Consider the following 20213-nt stretch of genomic DNA (forward strand, 5'->3'; position numbering starts at 1 on the left):
GGAATGCAGATTATTCCTGGATGCTGATTGTTTAGGTTGTGCACAGGTGTTTAGAGTTATTGACACCCTAGATATATGGTTCCTTTGTATTTTATTGTATGGGGGACTATTTAAAGGGGAATGTATTTTTGATGTCCGTGTGACAATGCACTTATGAATAAATTCAGTCTTTGCTTTTTTAATTTTGGGAACACCTTAGGCAAGTTTCCTTACTCCACACGCCACTGTTTACCTAGCAGTAAGTAGGAACCCAATTGTTAGTCAATTGGCGGATCGCTTTTCTGGGCATAATAATCTCTTAAAAACAATTTGGTCACTCAATCCAATAGTGTTTGTGAGACACCGCTGTGCGCAATTGGCTGCCGTGTTTCGCTGACAAAATATACAGTCAATTCACTTTAAAGTGTATTCTATGAAGCACTTTGAGACATCTCAAAGATTAAGGTACTATATCAAATGCAAGGGTTATTATAAATAGTGAGGTAGAATATAGGGTGTGGAGTGAACATTATAATGCATATATTGAGGTTTTGGGTTATGATGATCAGTGTCTGCTTGGGTGGATATAGTGCTCTCATGTTTGGGACAAAGGCAGCACGGGTGGGGGTTGGTGGTGGGGGTGGGGGATGGCAGAGAGGGGGCACCACTGCTGATTCTGAGGAATTAACAGTGTTCAAATATTTAAATTTCATTTTCTGAATAAATATTTTATAGAAATTTATAACCAGTTATCTGCGCTGCGGCTATGATTCATTAAGTGTAACATTCTCCCCCCCACCCCCACCCGAGTACATTTTCTTTTGTAGCAAATATGAGGGGAATTCTGTTCATCTATCTGTCATTGCCGATATTGTTCAGTCTGAACCTTTTGTGAGGTCTTAGTGTTAAAAGCTGAGAAAATTACAAATATCAAGTCTGTCTACTTTGTGACTTCAACCTCCACTTCACACCCTCCTGCTCCATCTCCTCAGACTTGTCTCTCCTCTCTCTCAACCTCTCCCTCCACATCCACTCTGCTACCCACACCCACGGTCGACCTGGTGATCACCTGGGGCCTCAGCGTCTCGGATGTCACCATCACTGACAAGGCCATCTCTGACCACCATTTCATCTTCCTCAACTCCCATATCCCTCTCCCCGCTGCCTCCAAACCTACCACCATCTTCTATCGCCCGTGGAAGAAGACTTCCCCGCAATCCCTCTCTGCTGCCCTGGAGACCTTTGATCTCCTCCCCCTCTGGCTCACCACTCGCAACAATCCACTCACTGCACTCACTCTTCTCCACAGCACCCTCTCCACCACACTCGACGTTCTTGCCCCCCTTACCTCCCGAACCGCCTCCTATTCTCAATCTTCACCCTGGTTCACCAGCCACCTCCGCTTACTGCCGAACGCACTTGGCTCAAATCCGGCCTAACGGTCCACACCCCATCTGGCTGGACCTCATCAAGAACTACCGCTCCGCTCTCGCCTCAGCCAAATCATCCTTCTATTCCAGGTTAATCCTGGAGGCGAAAGGCAATCCCAGGCTCCTGTTCTCCACCACTAACCGGCTCCTCCACCCTCCCTGACACGCCTCACAGATACTTTCCTCCGATTCTCACTGCGAGAAAATGCTGGACTTCCTCGAGTCCAAAATCGAGGGAATTCGCTCAGCTACCACTGCCCTCCCAACTTCCAATCCCTCCCTGCCCCACCTCACACAATTACCCATTCAACAATCACCCGTCCCTCCTTCCAGACCTTTGATCCTGTCACCCCCTTCTCTGTCTTCAACACGGTAACCTCCATGGTCCACCACCTGCTCCCTCGAACCCATCTCCACCCCTCTCCTTAAATCTCAGCTCCACCTCCTTGCCCCACTACTCGCCGACATCATTAACCTCTCTATGTCATCTGGCACTGTTCCTTCCCCCCTCAAAGCAGCCACTATCACCCCCACCTTGAAAAAACCTTCCCTCGACCCATCAAAGCTATCTAGCTACCGACCCATCTCAAATCTCCCTTTCCTATCCAAGGTCCTTGAGAGAACCGTTGCCTCCCAGCTTTGCTCTTTCCTCTCCTCTCACTTCCTCCATAAACCCCTCCAATCGGGTTTCCGTGCTGCCCACAGCACCGAAACTGCTCTGGTCAAGGTCACAAACGACATCCTGACTAGGTGTGACCAGGGCTCCCTCTGCCTCCTCTTCCTCCTTGACCTCTCCGCCGCCTTTGACACCGTGGACCACTCAATCCTCCTCCACCGCCTCTCCTCCCACCTCAACCTTCAAGGTTCTGTCCTTGACTGGTTCAGGTCCTACCTTTCACACTGCCTCCACTTCGTCACGGCAAACGGCTTCTCCTCCAGCCCCCGCACTGTCTCGTGCAGTGTTCCTCAGGGCTCTGTCCTCGGTCCCCTCCTCTTTACCCTCTACATGCTCCCCCTTGGTGACATCATCCACAGACATGGGGTAAATTTCCACATGTATGCGGATGACACCCAACTCTATCTCTCTGCCTCCACTCTGAACTCCAGAACTACTGAGGTCCTGATCGACTGCTTATCCAACATCAAGTCCTGGATGAGGGCCAACTTTCTCCAACTCAACGCCAGCAAGACCGAGGCCCTCCTGATTGGCTTGCGCCAGCGCCTTCGCACCTCAGGTGTTGGCAGCATCATCCTCCACGACTGCACACTCAACCTTACTAAGCCAGTCAGGAACCTGGGTGTCTTGTTTGACCCTGAACTGTGCTTTCTCCCCCACATCCACACCATGACTGGCACTGCCTACCACCACCTCCGCAACATTGCCAGACTCCGCCACTGCCTCACCCCTCAGGCTGCCGAAACCCTCACCCACGCATTCGTCACCTCATTGGCCTTCTGAACTTTTTCTTTCACAAGCTGCAGATCATCCAAAACTCTGCAGCTCGTGTACTCTCACGTACCAGGCTCCGCGACCCCATCACTCCCATCCTCGCCCGACTCCACTGGTTCCCCATCCCCCAGAGGATCGAATTCAGGATCCTCATCCTCACCTTTAAGGCCATCCATGGCCTTGCCCCCTCCTACTTCTCTGACCTTCTGACTCCCTACCAACCTGCCCACTTCCTCCGTCTAGTGGGCCTGCTCCATGTCTCCCACCCGACCCGCCCTACCATCGGTGGCCGGGTTTTCAGCCTCTCTGCCCCCACACTCTGGAACTCCATCCCACGGTCCTTTTGTCTCGCTTCCTCCGTTGCCTCCTTCAAGGCCGTTCTCAAGACCCTTCTCTTCGGCCGTGCCTTTGGTCTCCCTCCCACCTCTCTGCCTTCCCTCACCCCTACACCACCCCTCCCCCCCATGGTTGGGCCCTGACATCTGACTGTTCAGCGCTTTGGGATGTCCTCACGCCGTGAAAGGCGCTCTATAAATGTAATTTTGTTGTTGTTGTTGTTTGTGAAAGTAATGTTAGAAAGCTATTGAATATATTTTTGTTAGTATTGATAGCAGCAATAGTATATTTATTCTCTTATATTCATGACCGTGTTTCTTGAGGTGTTGGATTGCCATTGTGTTCAATGTAACAGTGTTGCAGACTTAAGCAGAAAGATTCCTCTTGAGGGATTTGGTGAGCAGAGGTTAGGCTTAGCGGTGATGTCCTCCATCACCAAGATACCTGATGAGTATCCTTCTTAGGTTCACAAATGAATAATGGCCATGTGGGCAGAGTCCCAGAGGACAACCTTATTATTATTAATAATTATTAATGTGGTTGTGGAATTGCACCCTAGTACCAGGTGGTTAGGAACTAAGAGCAAGGACATGTGCCAATGGGGAGAGCATTTCAAAATCAATGGACACACTAAATCTAAATTTAAAAAAAGCACCTGAAGAGTTATTCAGCTGAAATGTGAGGAAGCAGTCTGAAGTGAATCCTTTAAAAGGAATTTAATTCCTGACCTTGCTATTTATCATCATTGCCCGGTAGTTGCAAAGCAAAATTGTGTGAGTCATGCCATTCTGTCTTACAGATTTTCTCCAATAGAGAACTTGAAGAGACCTTGAACAAAATTCGAGAAATACTGTCGGATGATAAGCATGACTGGGATCAGCGAATCATTGCTGTAAGTTTTGAAAAAATATTTTTGTCAGCCTGATTCTGCTCATTAAGTGAAACAAAGATTACTTAACTGTTCATTCAGTGACTTGCAGAACTCTGCATTAAGATATTGCATGGACAAGTTAAAATTCATAGTTCTTGCTTCAACTCAACTTCAAATGAAAACATTGGATGGGTGTAAAGTATCTGTGAGGCTGAAATGAGTTTAGGGAGTTACTCCCCAATCCAAGCCAAAACACAGAATTGTCAAAAATCAGAACAAATTAAAACCTAAGTGAATAAAAATAGTTTTTAAAAAAGGATATGGCAAAAGAAAGAGGAATGAGATGAGAGCATTGCACCCAGTCCTTGCCAGACTTCACTGACTCTTGACTGCCAGCAGGTCAACTTCAAGGCCCTCGCCCTCCTTTCATGCTTTAGTGCCTCCATGTCTCTGTGACTTTCCACATTTGAATGTCAGCAAGATTGAGGCTCTCTTGATTGGCTCCCATCAGCATCTCTGAAACTGGCAGCATCAGCATCCAAGGATGCACATTCCACCTCACCAAGCTAGTCAGGAACCTTTGTGTCTTGTTATCTTTTCTTCCCCCACATCTGTGCCATGACCCGCTCTACCTTCCACCTCCGCAACATCACCCAGCTCCGCTACTGCATAATCTCTTAGGCAACCAAACCTTCATTCACGCATTCATCAGGTCTAAGCTTGACTTCACCAACTCCCTGCTTGTTGGCCTTTCCAACTCTTTCCTCTACAAGCTGCAGATCATCCAGAACTCTGCAGCTCATGTCCTGTCCTGCACCAGGCTCCGTGACCCCATCACACCCACGCTCGCCCGGCTCCACTGGCTTCCCATCCCTCAGAGGCTTGAGTTCAAAAATCTCAGCCTCACCTTCAAGGCCCTCCATGGCCTTCCCCCCTCCTATCTCACCAACCTGATAACCCCTTATCAACCTGACCGCTACCTCTGTTTAGCAGGCTCTGGTCTGCTCTATGTCCCCCTCCCGGCCCACCCCACCATCAACGGTCGGGCTTTCAGCCCTTGCCTCCTTCAAGGCATGCCTCAAGACCCTTCTCTTCAAACATGCCTTCAGCCATCCTTCTATCCTCTCTGCCCACCACCCTCCCAGATCCCAACCCCCCACCCCCACTCCGGTCCTAATCCCTGACTGTTCAGAGCCTTGGGACGTCGTCCCGACGTGTCATTTTGTATTTGTATTGTATCATCCCCTATTTCCACTGCTCTCTTTCTGTTAAGCTGACTCGGGCTGCTTGGCTGCATATTCCCTTCCTTCTCCGAGCTACCACAAGTGGTCGAGCTTTCAGCTACTAACCCCTAACCTGTGAAATTCCCGCCCTCTACTCCATTTGCAATTGATTTGTAGAAATTAATGCGGGTAAGAATGTGGGTGATGGAGCCTTACGCAAAAAATGCCATTCAACCCAACATATATGTGCTGCTGCTAGCTGCTGACTAGACTTATCTGCCGTCATCTCATTTTGCCTTTCATTTGCCTCCTTTTCCCCTCTTCTCTGTCTTTAAATCCAGTTTAAAACCTCCAATTGAGCCCATGGTCATCTCTCTCTTCCTCGTTTCCATTGCACGCCATTGATCCCCATCATTATGTACCATCCAAGGCATTATCCTACATGAAGGGTTCCATATAAGTGCAAGAAGTTAACTTTGTATCGTTCTATGAAATTGGTAACCTCAGTCATATGCACAGCTGGTGAAGAAAGGCCACTTCATGGCTCCAACCATCTCCAGGTTGTCTGAACTTTCGTGAGGTTCCACATGCTGTCTTGGTGATGCTTTAAGATTTGTCATCTGCTTCCTCATGTGGTGGAGATGTAGGCATACTGCTTCGTAACATATGGTTACTTCAACGTGGAAGATATGTTACAATTGAACATTTTTAAAATATTTAGATTATTAATCGAAGGTTATTACTGTAACCTACTGTTATGAATTGAGCTTTCCATTCTTGGTGCAGGTTCTAATGGTAATGGCAGCACCCAAAGCCAAGTGAAAGTGCTTCCTACTTCCTTGTTTTGATCAGTAGATAAATTCTCCAGTTAATTAATTTGATTGACCCTTAATCAGAACTGAAACGATTAGGTTGGAGAATCTCCTTTTTTTAGGTTAGTGAACTCTGTAACACTAGGGTTCTTATCCTCTCTTCCTACCCTTAATTGTTAAAAAAAATCTATTATTGTTGAAAACTTTTCCTACTTTAAAAAAAATGGGCTATAAGACCAAGAATTTATTCCCTTATTTTCTATTAAATACGTTTTAAAGAAAATGCTTATGCTAAAAGGAATTTTTATGGTTATCCAAAAGTATCAACGTTTTGTTCTTCTGCTATTTAAAAAAAAGGAAACAATTAATTCACAATGTGATGTGTTAAGCAAATAAATACTGCAAAAGCAATAGTGTCTAAAATGCCATGATTTTTCCTATAAGGTTCAGATTTTTATCATTACTGTTTTTTTTAAACACTGGAAATGAATAAAAACAGAGAACTGACTTGTTTCATTTTGTCTCTAAGCTGAAGAAGATTCGATCCTTACTAATTGCTGGAGCTACAGAGTATGACTGTTTCTTTCAGCATTTGAGATTGTTGGAAGGAGCCTTTAAATTATCAGCAAAAGACCTACGGTCACAGGTTGTCAGGGAAGCATGCATTACTGTGGCGTGAGTATTGATGAAAAATAACCAAAATTGTTTATCTATTTCAGTATATTTCTGGTAAAGCAAGTCCTATTCACATTTACATTTCATTATTTGATTAAACTATTTTACATCGAATGCACATTAGTGATCCATCACCCTAAAACTTTTTTTTAAAGTTGACCAGAGCAATAATGTGCAAAATATTTCTGATGTTATAACTTAGATGGTCTCCGTGATTATTAATGCGTTTCTGTTATTAGACCATAACAGATCTTTTAACTCTGCTCCAGTCCCTCTCTTCATTTTCCCTTCATACCCAGATGCAAATCGATCTCACTTTTAAACATCTCAAACAATTTTGAATCTATAAACAATAGCTTCTGTCAGTGTAGCTCAGCTTGAAATACTTTCGCCTCTGAGTCAGAAGGCTGTGGGTTCAAGCCCCATGTCGTAACTTGAACTCAATAGCTAAGCTGAACTCCAATACAGTGCTGGTGGATAGGTTGTTGCATTCTCAGAGGTGCCATCCTACATTTGAGACGTTAAACCGAGGTTCCAGTGGTCGTTAAACCATGACACTACTCAACAAGAAAAAGGAGTAGTGTACTAATTGTAATTACAATGCTGATACTGGCATTTACTGACATTTTTCAGTGCTGTAAATGCTGCTACCAGCATTGTACTTGTTTGAATCCTGTGAGCAGAAGATAGTGAATAATCTATCTTCAGCTCGTGGGATTCAACCAATCTGCATCAAAGTCAATCTCCCTGGCCACTGTGAAGGTCAGCAAGGACGGTGAAGCTGCTCGGTGCGGCATTGGTGTTGGCTAGGAGAGTTGGGAATCGACACGTGCGCAGTTTTGTGGAAATTTATAATTTATTTGGTTTTGGACCCGCTCTGGCTTATCTGGAGTTACAGATATCGGAGTCCAGATAACGCATGAAGTTGGGGGTTTACTGTATGTATATTTCCCTCCAACCTGAAAGATGAAGTTGCATAAATAACTTTAAAAGGGCACATTAAGTCATTTTTGAATTAATTCAGATTGTACTTAATTAGGTTTTGTGTATTTATTACATGGATTTTAAGAAACTGAACACGATTAGTGGCATTCTCACAAAACCAACACCTTTCTATCTAAAGCTTGTAGATTAGGCAATAGATTAGGTTGCTAGAAATTCCTGCATAGGAAAATAGGAATGTATAGGACTGGAAAGATGATTATGATCTCTCTAACTGATCCCAATATTTAAAAAAAAACATTTTTTAAATAATATATAATCATAGAATCATACAGCACACACAAGGCCATCCATTCGACCCATTGTGTCTGTGGCGGCTCTTTGAAAAAACCTATCCAATTCAATCCCACTCCCCCGATCTTTCCCCATATCCCTGCAAACTTGTCCTCTCCAAATAATTATCTACTTTACTCTTAAAAGTTATTATCGAATCGGCTTCCACCACCCTTTTAGGTAATGACTCCAGATCTGAACAACTCGCTGTGAGAAACCATTTCTTCTCACCTCCCCTCTGTTTTAACAACTATTTTAAATCGATGCCCTCGGGTTACTGACCCACCCACCAGTGGAATTACTTTGTGCTTTATCTCTCACACCCCTTAACTTAATTGTTTACCAGATATCTATATAATTCCTTCTTAAATTTGAAAATCACAATCTGTTCCCTGGGAAACCTGTTTGGCATGTTCACTATATGGGTAAAATAATTAAATCTGATCAAGCTGTTCACATTTCTGCTTGTGAACTTGCAAGCTTAAATATTAATTCAGTGATACAGCTGTAGATTTAACAAAAATTATAGATTGTTTTCTTGCATTTTCCTCCAAATATATTTGTGGCTCTTTTTTATTATAGACATCTGTCAACACTTTTAGGAAACAAATACGATCATAGTGCTGAAGCCATTGTGCCTACATTATTTAACCTGGTTCCAAACAGTGTAAAAATTATGGCAACATCTGGAGTAGCAGCAATTCGATGCATCATACGTGTGAGTACACTATGTATTCTATATTAAGATGTGAATGAGTATTGTATTTATGTGTACATTCTTTTTCATTTATAAATCTATGTATAAAGAGGAATTGCTTTCATTCTGTGGAGGAAGGAAGTCTGAATTGTTTTTATGTCAAATATTTTGTTCTTAAACCCCACTGGACCACCTAAAAAAATGACTGCCTTGCCCTCTTTGAAACAAAAACCTCTTTCACATGGAAATTCCAGAGATAGATTGTTGCAATGGGATACGCATTCTCTCCCAGGAGAGACACATCCTGCTTACCTTATTCTAGAAAGTATTAGATGCAGGTTTGCAAGAGCCAAGGCTTGGGGACCCCAGAGTGTGCGTTAGGTACTGCTGGAGTCCAACCAGTTAAAATCATATAACTCACCATTGAGAGCACTATCTAGCAAGCTTACAGCTGCTTGTCCAGCTAGGACCACCCTAGAGATTAGGGATTTGGTTTACAGGATTAACAGGAGCTAGGTGGGATGACTCCCTGCCCCCAGTGACTGGTCTGCCCTTCCAAGTCCCGATGATGAGCCAGCCTGGCTGTGCCGTCATCAGCAGTTCCCTGGAATACGCGGACCTACCTGGTTCAGGAACTGGACTACCGAGACTGTCACAGAGGGCTGGCTCAATTCTGATATTCCGTTACCAAACATGTCACTTTGGAAACAGTTCAGCCCCCACCACCCCCAGTACCAGGAACTCCTTGTGAGCTTCCTGTTGGGCAACACAGCTTAGCATGAAAGCATTGCCACCACCTTCTTGTCTGCAGCTCGAACACACATCCCTTCCCATTGAGCTACCTATGTGATCTTCTTCAGCTTTACTTTCCTGCCCACCCCTTCCTTTAAGTAAACTCAGTTTTCCTTCACTTCCCTCGTCCTCATCATCCCACTCTCAGTAACCGAACCTTCAGTGTCTGCTCTACCTTCTGAGACTCCCTCCCAAAACTCCTTGGCCTCACCCCTCTCTAATTGTATTCAAAAGCCTCCTGAAAACCTGTCACTTTGACCATGCCTATGGTCACCTCCCTCAAATCCCCTACCCTCATTCAGTGTCCAACACCATCTCTATGAAGCTCTTTTAGACGTTACCCTAAGTGTAAAGTCCTTTATCAATGCAGTAGTTATTTTTTCCCCAGACCAGAAAAAAAATTGGTTTCCATTTTTTGGTTGCTTCGCTTTTTGGTCAAAGAACTGTCTCCTTCTGCATTTTTGCTGGCACTTTGAATATTTGTTTATGCTGCTCTAGAATTGTAAACTACTTATGCAGTTTTACAGACTTTGGAGTGTTTTGAATATTAGCCCAATGCACTCTTAGGAATTTCTTTACTTCTTGCCTTCAACAATTGAAAGCTTATTCCACAATGTGATGAGCTTTGTTAATATTTAGACCGCCTTTTCCATAGCAACATCTTGTATTCAAGCACTGCTGAAGCTAAATACAGCTTTAACATTGCGTGATGTGAAGAGCTTTCTCATTGTGAATTATTTACTCTCCCCCGGTCTTCTCTGCGAAAGATGACATGTGGAGGATGTGCAGTTCCACAAATTGCCTCTGGTGTGCCAAGCTTTCTGGCAGACCTTGACACTTTGAGACCTGAACATGATTTTGAACAGTGATGCTATAGATTGACAGCAATGGTTTCTGTATCAGTAAACAGGACTGGAATTTGTTGTTATCTCTTTGACTTAACTTCATGCAGGGTGAATTCCTGTTCGTCGGCCGAAAACCTCGTAGGCACAGAATAAAGCAGTAGATGTTGGCAGCAGAAGTAGATTCTTGCTGCAAGAATGGAAAGGCTTTGCACTTGGGGCAGTTAGTTTGCTTTCTGTCAAATGAAAATGTCAGAAGGTAGCCACATTGCCACAAAATAAAAGGCAGACAATATCTTCCTCCAGATCTGAGACAACAGTGTTACAGCCTCGATGGTCTACTTTATGTTAAGACAACAACAAGATTACATTTGTATAGCGCCTTTCACGTCGGGAGGACGACAATAACAACAAATCGCATTTATATTTGGTCTTTCACTGAAATGCTGTACGCTGTCCAGCACCTTGGGACGTACCTCAAAACAGTGCCCATTGCCTTTGTTCCTCCTGGTCTGGCCTCCTCCTCACCCCCCAAGTCCTCCGCTCCACCCTCGGCGGCCGTGCCTTAGCCACTCTGCCCCGAGGCTCTGGAACTCCCTTCCTCACTCCCTTCGTCTCGCCCCCTCTCTTCCTATTTTCAGGTCCCTGCTGAAGACCTTTCTTTTCGACCGCGCCTTTGGTCACCTTTCTCCCCGTCCCCCTGGCTCGGTCCCGGGATCTGTTACTGTGAAGCGCTCTGAGACACCGTCCGGCTTGGAGGGCGCTATATAAATTTAAGTTGTTGTTGTAGTTGTTGTTCACGTCAGGAGGACATCCCAAAGCCCTGGACAGTCGAAGGTTTGTACCCGAGCTGCAGGTTGTATTCAAGTGTGCTGGGGGGTGAGGGTGGGAAGGTGACTGAAGATGCAGTCAAAGATAAAGTCTTAAGATGGACTTTGAAGGAGGCATGGGAAGGGGTGATGCGGAGAGCTCCGGGATAGAGGTCCAAAGAGTGGGGATAGAAAGGCTGAAGGTCTGACCACTGATGGTGGAATGGGCAAGGCGCGGATCATGAAGCAGGATAATGCCTGCCAAGCAGAGGGTGTAGGTGGGTTGGTAAGGTGTTAGAAGATCACAGAGGTAGGGTGGGGCAAGACTGTGGAGGGCTTTAAAAGTGGGGATGAGGATCTTGAACTCAAAAAGACCTTAGTAAGAGTAACTTCTTATTTCTTTCTTACCTCCGCACATAAAGTGGCCCAGTTAGTAGCATTTTCACCTATTAGTCAGAAGTTTGTGGTTTCAAGCGCCACGTTGGGACTTTGAGCTCATAACCTAAGCACTCCAGTGAGGGGGTAAAGAGTGGTGGGGTGAGGATGCTGTGTTGCATTGAGTGCTGGGTGGAGGGCTAGAGTGAGTGACAATATTTGATCTGTGGACCGTGTACTCAATACGCCAAAAAGGCATTTTCTTGACAATGATTTCTCACAATATGTAAAGTCTCACTCCAAAAGTTATTGAATAAAATCAAGAATATCTTTCAATCGGGAGACTTTTTTTCAGTTTTCTTTGTCAATATGTGTACAGTATTTCTTATTTTTTTCCCATCCAATAAAAAATACATTGTCTCCATATTGCTGTACTTTAATCTTGACTGAGATTGGTGTTAATCCTTAAATCATTTTTCTTTTGCACAGCATACTCATGTCCCAAGATTGATCCCCCTAATAACTAGTAATTGTACTTCAAAATCAGTGGCTGTGAGAAGGTAAGGAGGCATTGTGTCATTTCCTTCTATTGAGATTTGTAAGAAAACTTGTAAACTCTTGTGGATTATGCAGTAGATGAAAAATTTAAAGCAGCTATTTTTGTAAGATTGCATCTCAGCCATTTGTTTAGTTTCTTTCTGTTGCATGCTTTGTCAGCAAATTCATAACACTCCATAGCAGACATGCAGTGTAAACAGAGACTCAGGTAGCGTGAATTGTGCTGAAACCCCATTCTTGACACCACCTGGATGATGTGGATTGAGTCGTCTAAATCAACTACCCACTTCACATAACGATATTATGGAAATGAAGCACTTTCACTCAGCTGGAAAACCGCAGCATCAATTTCATGATTTTTGCCAAATCCACTTTGATTGACCTTGTCAGTCTTAAGAAGTCCTGGTCAGATGTAGAAGAGTCAAATGTATTGTAAAGGTCAGCCTACTTTGTCTTAACCACAACTTCATAAGAGAGCCTTCTAGTGCACAACTGTAATTTGTTTTCACTGCTCGCACCAGTGATTGCATTTCTGGTTAAAGTTACCAATTTGTACTGAATCGTGATAGCTTTGTGCTGAAAAGCATATTGTGCTCTGTGACCTTCTTAAACCCTATCAAACCTACCCCTCCGCTTAACAAGCAAGCTTCACGTCCCCTGCCTCACTGCCATAGGCGATTGAGCTTGCAACCAAACTGCCCCACTCTCTTGAACTCTATCCTGGGAGTCCCTTCACGTTGCCCCTTCCCTCGCCTCCTACAGATCCGTCTCAAGACCTTCCTCTTTGACCGCGCCCTGCTCATCTTCCCCTACTGAATCCAACCCTCAGGTTGGGTACAAACCCTCGACTGTCCGGCATCTTGTGATTTGTCCTGATGTATAAATGCAATTGTTGTCTAGCTAGAACTGCCCCTCTACCCCTCCAATTTCCACTGATGAACCAGACTGACTGGTCTGTCATAAACTTGTCCCTGGATTACTACAGACCTGCTTCACTCAGGAACTTGACTACCAAGATTGACTTGATTCCAACATTCAGTTGGCAAGCTTGTCACCTTGGAGCCTCCCGCCCCTGAGGATAATATTTTTGCATGAATGAAGAAGAACTCACAACTAACAAAATTTAGGTGAAATAGAAAGGCATTTGAGAGCTTAGGACATGATGTCCTAGTTTAGTGTAGAAAACGCTTTGAAATCTGATGTTGAATATGTGTGCATGTAGTGACTGACAATAAAAGTGGGTTAAATGTTCTTTCTGAAAATCTCTTTTTCCCATAAGTGGGATTTCATCAATAAAACATCAACCTATTCTTTAATAATTTAAAATTTCAAGCAAAGATTTGAGACTAACTTTTATGTTTCTATTTTAGACGCTGTTATGAATTTTTAGATTTGTTACTCCAAGAATGGCAAACACATTCATTAGAAAGGTAACAATGTCTTTGCATTAAACTAACTGTGGTTACACTTCAAAAAAAAGACTTGGACAGATGTCTCTATCTGCTTTCTGTTCAAAAAGCAGAAGTTTGGAGTCTTGTAGCTCAGTGGTTAGAGCACTCGCCTTGCAAGCGAGACACCTGGGTTCAATTCCTAAGTTCTGTTCAATTCCACACGCCTAATAATAATCCCTCCAAAAACAAAACAATAATAAATTGGTCATTTTCAATCCACGACTGTTTGTGGGACACTGCTGTGCGCAATTGGCTGCCGCATTTCGCCCACAAATATACAGTCAATTCACTTTACAGTCCATTCTGTGAAGTGCTTTGAGACGTCGAGAAGACGTGAAAAGCGCTATATCAAATGCAAGGATTATTATTATAAAATGCTGTGCATGAAAATATCATAAATGATAGTGCAATACAATCATTATTTAAATAGTCTCAATTATTTTAATCGATGGGATCCCAGTTGATGGAGAGGAACTATGTATATTCATATAGTTTGAATTGCTTTAATTGAACATCTGCTTTCAGAGAACCCTGATACTGTAGTCGATCAACTCCAGAAAACCACTGCATTGACAAGAATGTAGTAATTTTTTTCACAGTGTTGCAAAATGGGGAATTTGAGAGCATTTTTATACTTTCAACGCTCCCCACCTCACCCCCGCATCCTCAAAAAAAATCTTTATAGATATGAAACCATTCAAAGTCTGTGATGATCTAACAAAACAATTCAAATTCTGATTGTAAACTCCATGACAATTTTTTATCAAAGACTACTTGGTTTTGACCAAGACCACTTTCCTCCATCTTTGCAACATTGACAGCCTCCGCCACCTCACCCCCAACATAGCTGAAACCCTAATCGACATTTTCATCACCTCCAGACTTGACTTTTACGCGTTCTGAGACACTACCCTATAAGTGAAAGTTGTTGTTGCTGACTTTGCCAATGCACAGCTGCGCAGCTCCACACTCTCGCACTCTGCTCTCGAGCCCAGCCAAACGCAGCTCCACAACTCTCTATTCCCAATTGGATTGACTTCAATATCCTCATTGTTACTTTGTATGGTCTCCGTAACCTTGTCCCTCGCCCTCTATCTATGATCTTGTGCGTCCCTAGTACACTTTTTTGCACTGTTTAACTACTCTTGTCAATTCTACCCTGCTTCATACCCTCCACTTGCCATCCAGTTTCATTCTCTGCACCTAAGCTGAGCACAAATCTTTGCCAACACAACCAGGATGAATTACTTATCAGATAGGGAACAAATCCCTTTGATGTGCAATTCTTTGCTAAACTATTGTGTCCCAGTGTACATATTTGTGTATAGCAAATAAGTGTATTTATTTACATTATTGTTTTGTGTTAAGGTATCAACACAACTGACTATTTAAGTTCTCTGTTTTTGTTTAGACATGTTGCTGTTCTGGTTGACACCGTCAAGAAGGGCATTTCTGATGCTGATTCAGAAGCAAGAATAGAAGCAAGAAAGTATGGAACTGCTACACAGCTAAATTAATAATGGATATACTACTTGAAAAGAAAAAAAACTCCAAGGCTATGGAGAAACAGTGGTGGAGTGGGACTAATTCGATAGCTCTTTCAAAGTGCTGGCACAGGCACGATAGACCAAATGGCCTCCAGTACTGTGGGATTCTGTGATTCTATAACTTAACTATAAGCTGCAGCAGACCTGTGATAATCATTGAGTCTTCAAGTGGGTAAAATGTTGCAGTTTGTAGATGTATAATGCAATTTCAAGATCAAAATGCAAAATTAGAACTGTAATTATAATCTTACTGGTTTAAGACAGAACTATCATAAATATTTTGGTCGAGTAGTTGGAGGAAGATGAAGTAAAATGGCACTCCTTTAAACGTCAGTTTAATCCTCGCAATTTGACCACCTAACTCCACAAATGTGACCAATACTTTAGCACTCCCACTTATGCAAAATTTCCATGTTATAATTCTCCAAAACTGCATTTAATAGTCATTTGATTTAATTTGTGCTATTTAATTAATACAAAATTGGAAATATTTCACATTTAATTTATCTGATCTTAAATAGCACTGAACTAGTGACCCTGTGAAGTAAAGATGGACTGTTAGAGGAATCATTGAGTGGAAAAAGGCTGATGCTACATTTATACTATTGATAGTGAAGCATTATTGATCCGAGCAATAGAATGGCAATGAGAGAAAGGCCAGATTTATATTTCCTGCTCCATATCACATACAGACCACTAAAAAATGACACTCAGTTTCAGATTTCTAGATATGCATATGAATTGTTAATAACACTAAGAAGCAGTCTATTAAATAATTAATTTTGCCCACAAAATACACAGTCAATCTACTTTATAATATATTCTGTGAAGTGGTTTGAGATGTCTCAACGACATGATAAGGCACTATATGAAATGCAAAGATTAATATTAATGAAAGCTCTTGGACAGTTCTACAGATTGACAAACAGCCTTCAACAAATCATTGTGGAGCAAGTGCAGGTCTATTTGAATTTGCCTTATTTGTGCAGCAGTGGGTGTGAATTACACTACTCCTGAAATTACCTCTTTCAAATGGTGGCAAAAGCCAGTGTAATTTGTATTTCCTCAATCTGTTTATTCTACATGTTTAGTAATGAATTGCCACCAAATGCACATTATAAAGAGTATTGAAAAGTTTAAGAACATAATTGATTCTTTTACAAAACTTAGGCAAGTTTCCTAACTCCACACATCTCTGTTTACCTAGCAGTAAATAGAAACTCAATTGTTAGTCAATTGGCGGATCGCTTTCCAGGTGCAGTAATCCCTCTCCTCCCCCCAAAAATGTGGTCACTCAATCCACAACTGTTTGTGGGACACTGCTGTGCACAATTCGCCCACAAAATACAGTCAATCCACATTACAGTATATTCTGTGAAGCGCTTTGAAACGTCACAATTATTTGATAAGGCACTATATCAAATGCAAGTATTATTTTACAATTTAATATTTATTGTGTAATGCACACAATTTTTTGTTGCCATTGTATCTATTATTTGTTAGATGATACAATTAATACAATACCACAATGCTTTCAGATGAACCAGTTATTTGTCTTTTTAACCTCAAGTACCAAAATGTTTAATCTGTCATTTTTCTGAACAGAACTTATTGGAGCCTTAGAAACCACTTTCCTGGAGAAGCCGATGCATTGTATAACTCTCTGGAGCCTTCTTATCAAAAAGGATTTCAGACCCATCTGAAGAGCTCCACCAGTGCTGCATCTCTTCCTCAGTCCGATCGTTCTTCTTCCAGCTCTCAGGAGAGCCTCAAGTATGAATATATTTTCATTATTTGTGAACAACATGCTATTTATATTTAAATCACTATTTTGACTGTTCAAATAGCCCAGGAATCAAATGTGTCTTTTAAAAAAAAGTTCTTGTCAGATCATATTTTTTTCGTTATAGTTTGTGTGACAATTAAAATAAAAAAATAACAATTTAGTTACTTAATCCACAACTGTTTGTGGGACACTGCTGTGTGCAATTGGCTGCTGCGTTTCGCCCACAAAATATATATATAGATATATAATATATAGTCAATTCACTTTATAGCATATTCTGTGAGATGTCTCAATGAAGAGATAAGGCGATATGAAGAAATATCAAATGCAAGGATTATTATTATTATTTTTAGCTGTCAGTGTCTTCATGCTATCTGGGAAAGCATGTGGTGTATTTGCAATGCTCACATTTGAAATGTTAGCCCTAGCAAAAGTGTAAAAGTGAAAATGTTTTTTTCAAATGGCTTATTTGGCTAGTTGTTATTTATTTATTATATTTTTACTAATTAATTCTTCTGTGCATACGTGCGAAACAAGATAGGCAGAAGTCTACTGATCTGGAAGTTGTTTTACCCCAAGAGTCATCTTGTAGACCAGCTGTGCAGATGCACAGTGAATATAATCCACACTGCAGCCGCTTTATAATGCAATTCTTTAAAGCATATATTCAGTTATAATGATGCTGCACTGTATTGTGGAAAAAAATTAAGGATCGAACTTTCTTGGTGCCTTGACCAATTTTTCTTTCCCATCACCAAAATGTGGTCATTTATATTATTGGGACGTTGTTGTGAGCAAATTGGGTGTCACATTCACTTGCGAATGCACTGACACTACACTTGACAGTAAAATCCTGTGAAGCTCTTTAAGATATTTTGACATCATGATAAGGCACTATATCAAATGCAAGGATTATTATTGATATTGGTGTTCGTGGTTTCAGTCCAGATGTTAAATTTGCCAACAAAGTAATAATAATTTTGCAGGGTCAGGGTACATTTTTAAAAGTACTGTAGAATATGATTGGCAACTTGAATGACTTACATCGTTCTTTTTCCAGCCGCTCCTTTCCTCCCAAATGGTCAATCGCAAACCCTCCTGGAGGAGGTGCCTCAAGAGGTGAGTTTTCTATTTGAAAAATGTAAACATTTATGAATGCAAATTTCATTCTGTTAAGATATTGCATGAGAGGGAGGGAGGTTGGGAAGGGTATGGATATGGATGAGGGAAAAGGGATTTACCTTTCGGAAGGGGGCCTTGTGGCGATGGAGCTGTCGGGGTGGCTGCTCTCGGACAACCATCGATGATTTCTGCAATGGGCCTGCAGAGGATGCCCATGCTGGAGCAGTGGGAGGCAGGAGGAGAGAGAGAAGGCGAGGAGGGTGGTAGGAGAGAAGAACTGAATGCAAGTAGCAAAGGGTGGGAGGTAGAAGCTGGTGCATTTTGGAAGCGGGCTGCCAAGACTAGAAACAGCGATCAGTGGACCATAGTCATGTAGGCATGGAGGAGGCTAGAGGAAACAGCACAGAGGGGACTCGTAATTATATTTATTAGGTTAGACAAGAACCCAGAATTAGCTGTTAAACCTACTCTGGTCTGTCATTGTATTGGTGAATATCTGGGTAATTGTATTAGATCAACTTTTTTTGTCTTTTGTTGAGCCTTATCTGCTCAGCTTCAAAATCTTTATTTTATTCTTTCATTTCAGGAGCAAGTGCTAAAACTGCAGCCCCTACAGGGGGGTTGCAGCGTTCTCGAAGTGACATAGATGTTAATGCTGCTGCATCTGCAAAATCGCGGCATGGGACTGGACAGTCTGGAACAAGACGTTTAATTGCAGCAAATCTCCCTCAAGGATCGTATGCTTCACTAGGTAGGATTGATTAGTTCAGTCCAAGATTTTCAATAGCTATTTTCTTGCTCTAATTTTCAGTCATAATGGGAGATCAATCATCTCTTTCACAAAGAAAATATTGCAATGTTCTGAGGAGGAATTATCTATTTGAGTGTTTTTATATAGTGCTGCCTTTTTATAACCTGCTTCACCATAGTGTGAATTCACTTATAACGCAGATGTACTGTGAACCCTGTGCACTGCACATGCGCACAGTTGGCCTGTTCGCACTCAATTAGCTAACTTCCATGTCATTAGGTCACGTCCAACATCATTTGCTGTGTTCCTCTGCGTGTAAAAAGCAGAAAGTGATGTTGATGGGATCAAATGACCCAGAAATCAACCATTTTAGCTTCCCTCACAATGAAGCTGACTTCCAATCCATCAGGTCACAGGAAAGAGGAAAGTGACGTCAGCAGTTTCCCCCATGAATCGGAAGTCAACCCTTTTTTTTCCTGTAGCATGGGAACCGTCTGGTATGCAGGAAATGAAAATACGTGTGTTGTAAAACTTATTGAACCTCACGATAACACAGGGTAGGATTTTATGGATCCCAAATACTGCATTATCACAAAGCTGCACTGTATCAGCAAAATCATAACCAAATTTAAGTAATATGAAACATTTGAGGGAAGCTATTGTGTGTATGTATATTATATATCTATGTATTTGTGACAATTTGTAATGTCACATTGGTAGCGCCAGAATGCTTGAAAACAATATGGTGAGTTGTGAAGCCAACGAGCTACTTACAGAAAGTTTAAAGAATGCTTATCTTTTTGACTTTGTCTCATCTTCCTTGTATAGCCCTTTATAATGTTATATGCTGACTTTTGCCTTCTGACCTCCATCTGACTCAGTTACATTTGTACTTCAACTCAAGGAGAAAATGCTTTGAACAATACAGTCTATTTTATTATCATGAGGATTCTATAATTTGCATTTGATATAGCAAATACCAGGAGATGAGCGCTCAATTCAACTGGAGGATTATTGGCTGGGAAACCTCCTTTCTCTTTGAATTGTGTCATTGGTTCTTTAACGGCAACTGAACAGGCAATCAAGACTGGTTTAGCATCTCATCCGAAGGACAGCACCTCCAAAAATTCTGTGGTATTCAAATATTTAACTGGTATATTGTCTAATAATTACACCGTCACTGCAATTTACAGTGTATCCTTTAAAGAGCTTTGAGATGACCTTCCAATGTATAAGGTGCTATGTCAAATTGAAGGATTATTATTCTAACATAAACCAGGGATGGCCAACTTGCAGGCCACATTACGCGTATAGAAAATAGAATGATCAATAGCGCTTTGGAGAACACTGCAGCTCCCTACAATAGTGTGATGAGTTCAGTTACTGAGTGGGCTGTGAGTTCAAACCTGTTAGCTGCCATGCCATTGTATCT

At 42.1% G+C, this 20213-nt stretch overlaps 1 protein-coding gene across 15 annotated transcripts in view; it reads left to right on the plus strand.

The window, feature by feature from the left end:
• The window catches only part of clasp2 (cytoplasmic linker associated protein 2), a 173301-nt gene that overhangs the window by 91070 nt on the left and 62018 nt on the right, over window positions 1-20213 (plus strand). For all 15 annotated transcript variants that reach the window (XM_042332202.1, XM_042332203.1, XM_042332204.1 and 12 more), the window contains 9 exons: window positions 3995-4087; window positions 6631-6776; window positions 8634-8769; window positions 12056-12126; window positions 13495-13554; window positions 14987-15064; window positions 16728-16895; window positions 17969-18027; window positions 18617-18781. In XM_042332202.1, the coding sequence (XP_042188136.1) occupies window positions 3995-4087; window positions 6631-6776; window positions 8634-8769; window positions 12056-12126; window positions 13495-13554; window positions 14987-15064; window positions 16728-16895; window positions 17969-18027; window positions 18617-18781 (976 nt within the window). The remainder of the gene's footprint in view (window positions 1-3994; window positions 4088-6630; window positions 6777-8633; window positions 8770-12055; window positions 12127-13494; window positions 13555-14986; window positions 15065-16727; window positions 16896-17968; window positions 18028-18616; window positions 18782-20213) is intronic.

Source organism: Callorhinchus milii, unplaced genomic scaffold (genome assembly GCF_018977255.1).
Source record: "Callorhinchus milii isolate IMCB2004 unplaced genomic scaffold, IMCB_Cmil_1.0 Scaffold2, whole genome shotgun sequence".
Taxonomy (NCBI): domain Eukaryota; kingdom Metazoa; phylum Chordata; class Chondrichthyes; order Chimaeriformes; family Callorhinchidae; genus Callorhinchus; species Callorhinchus milii.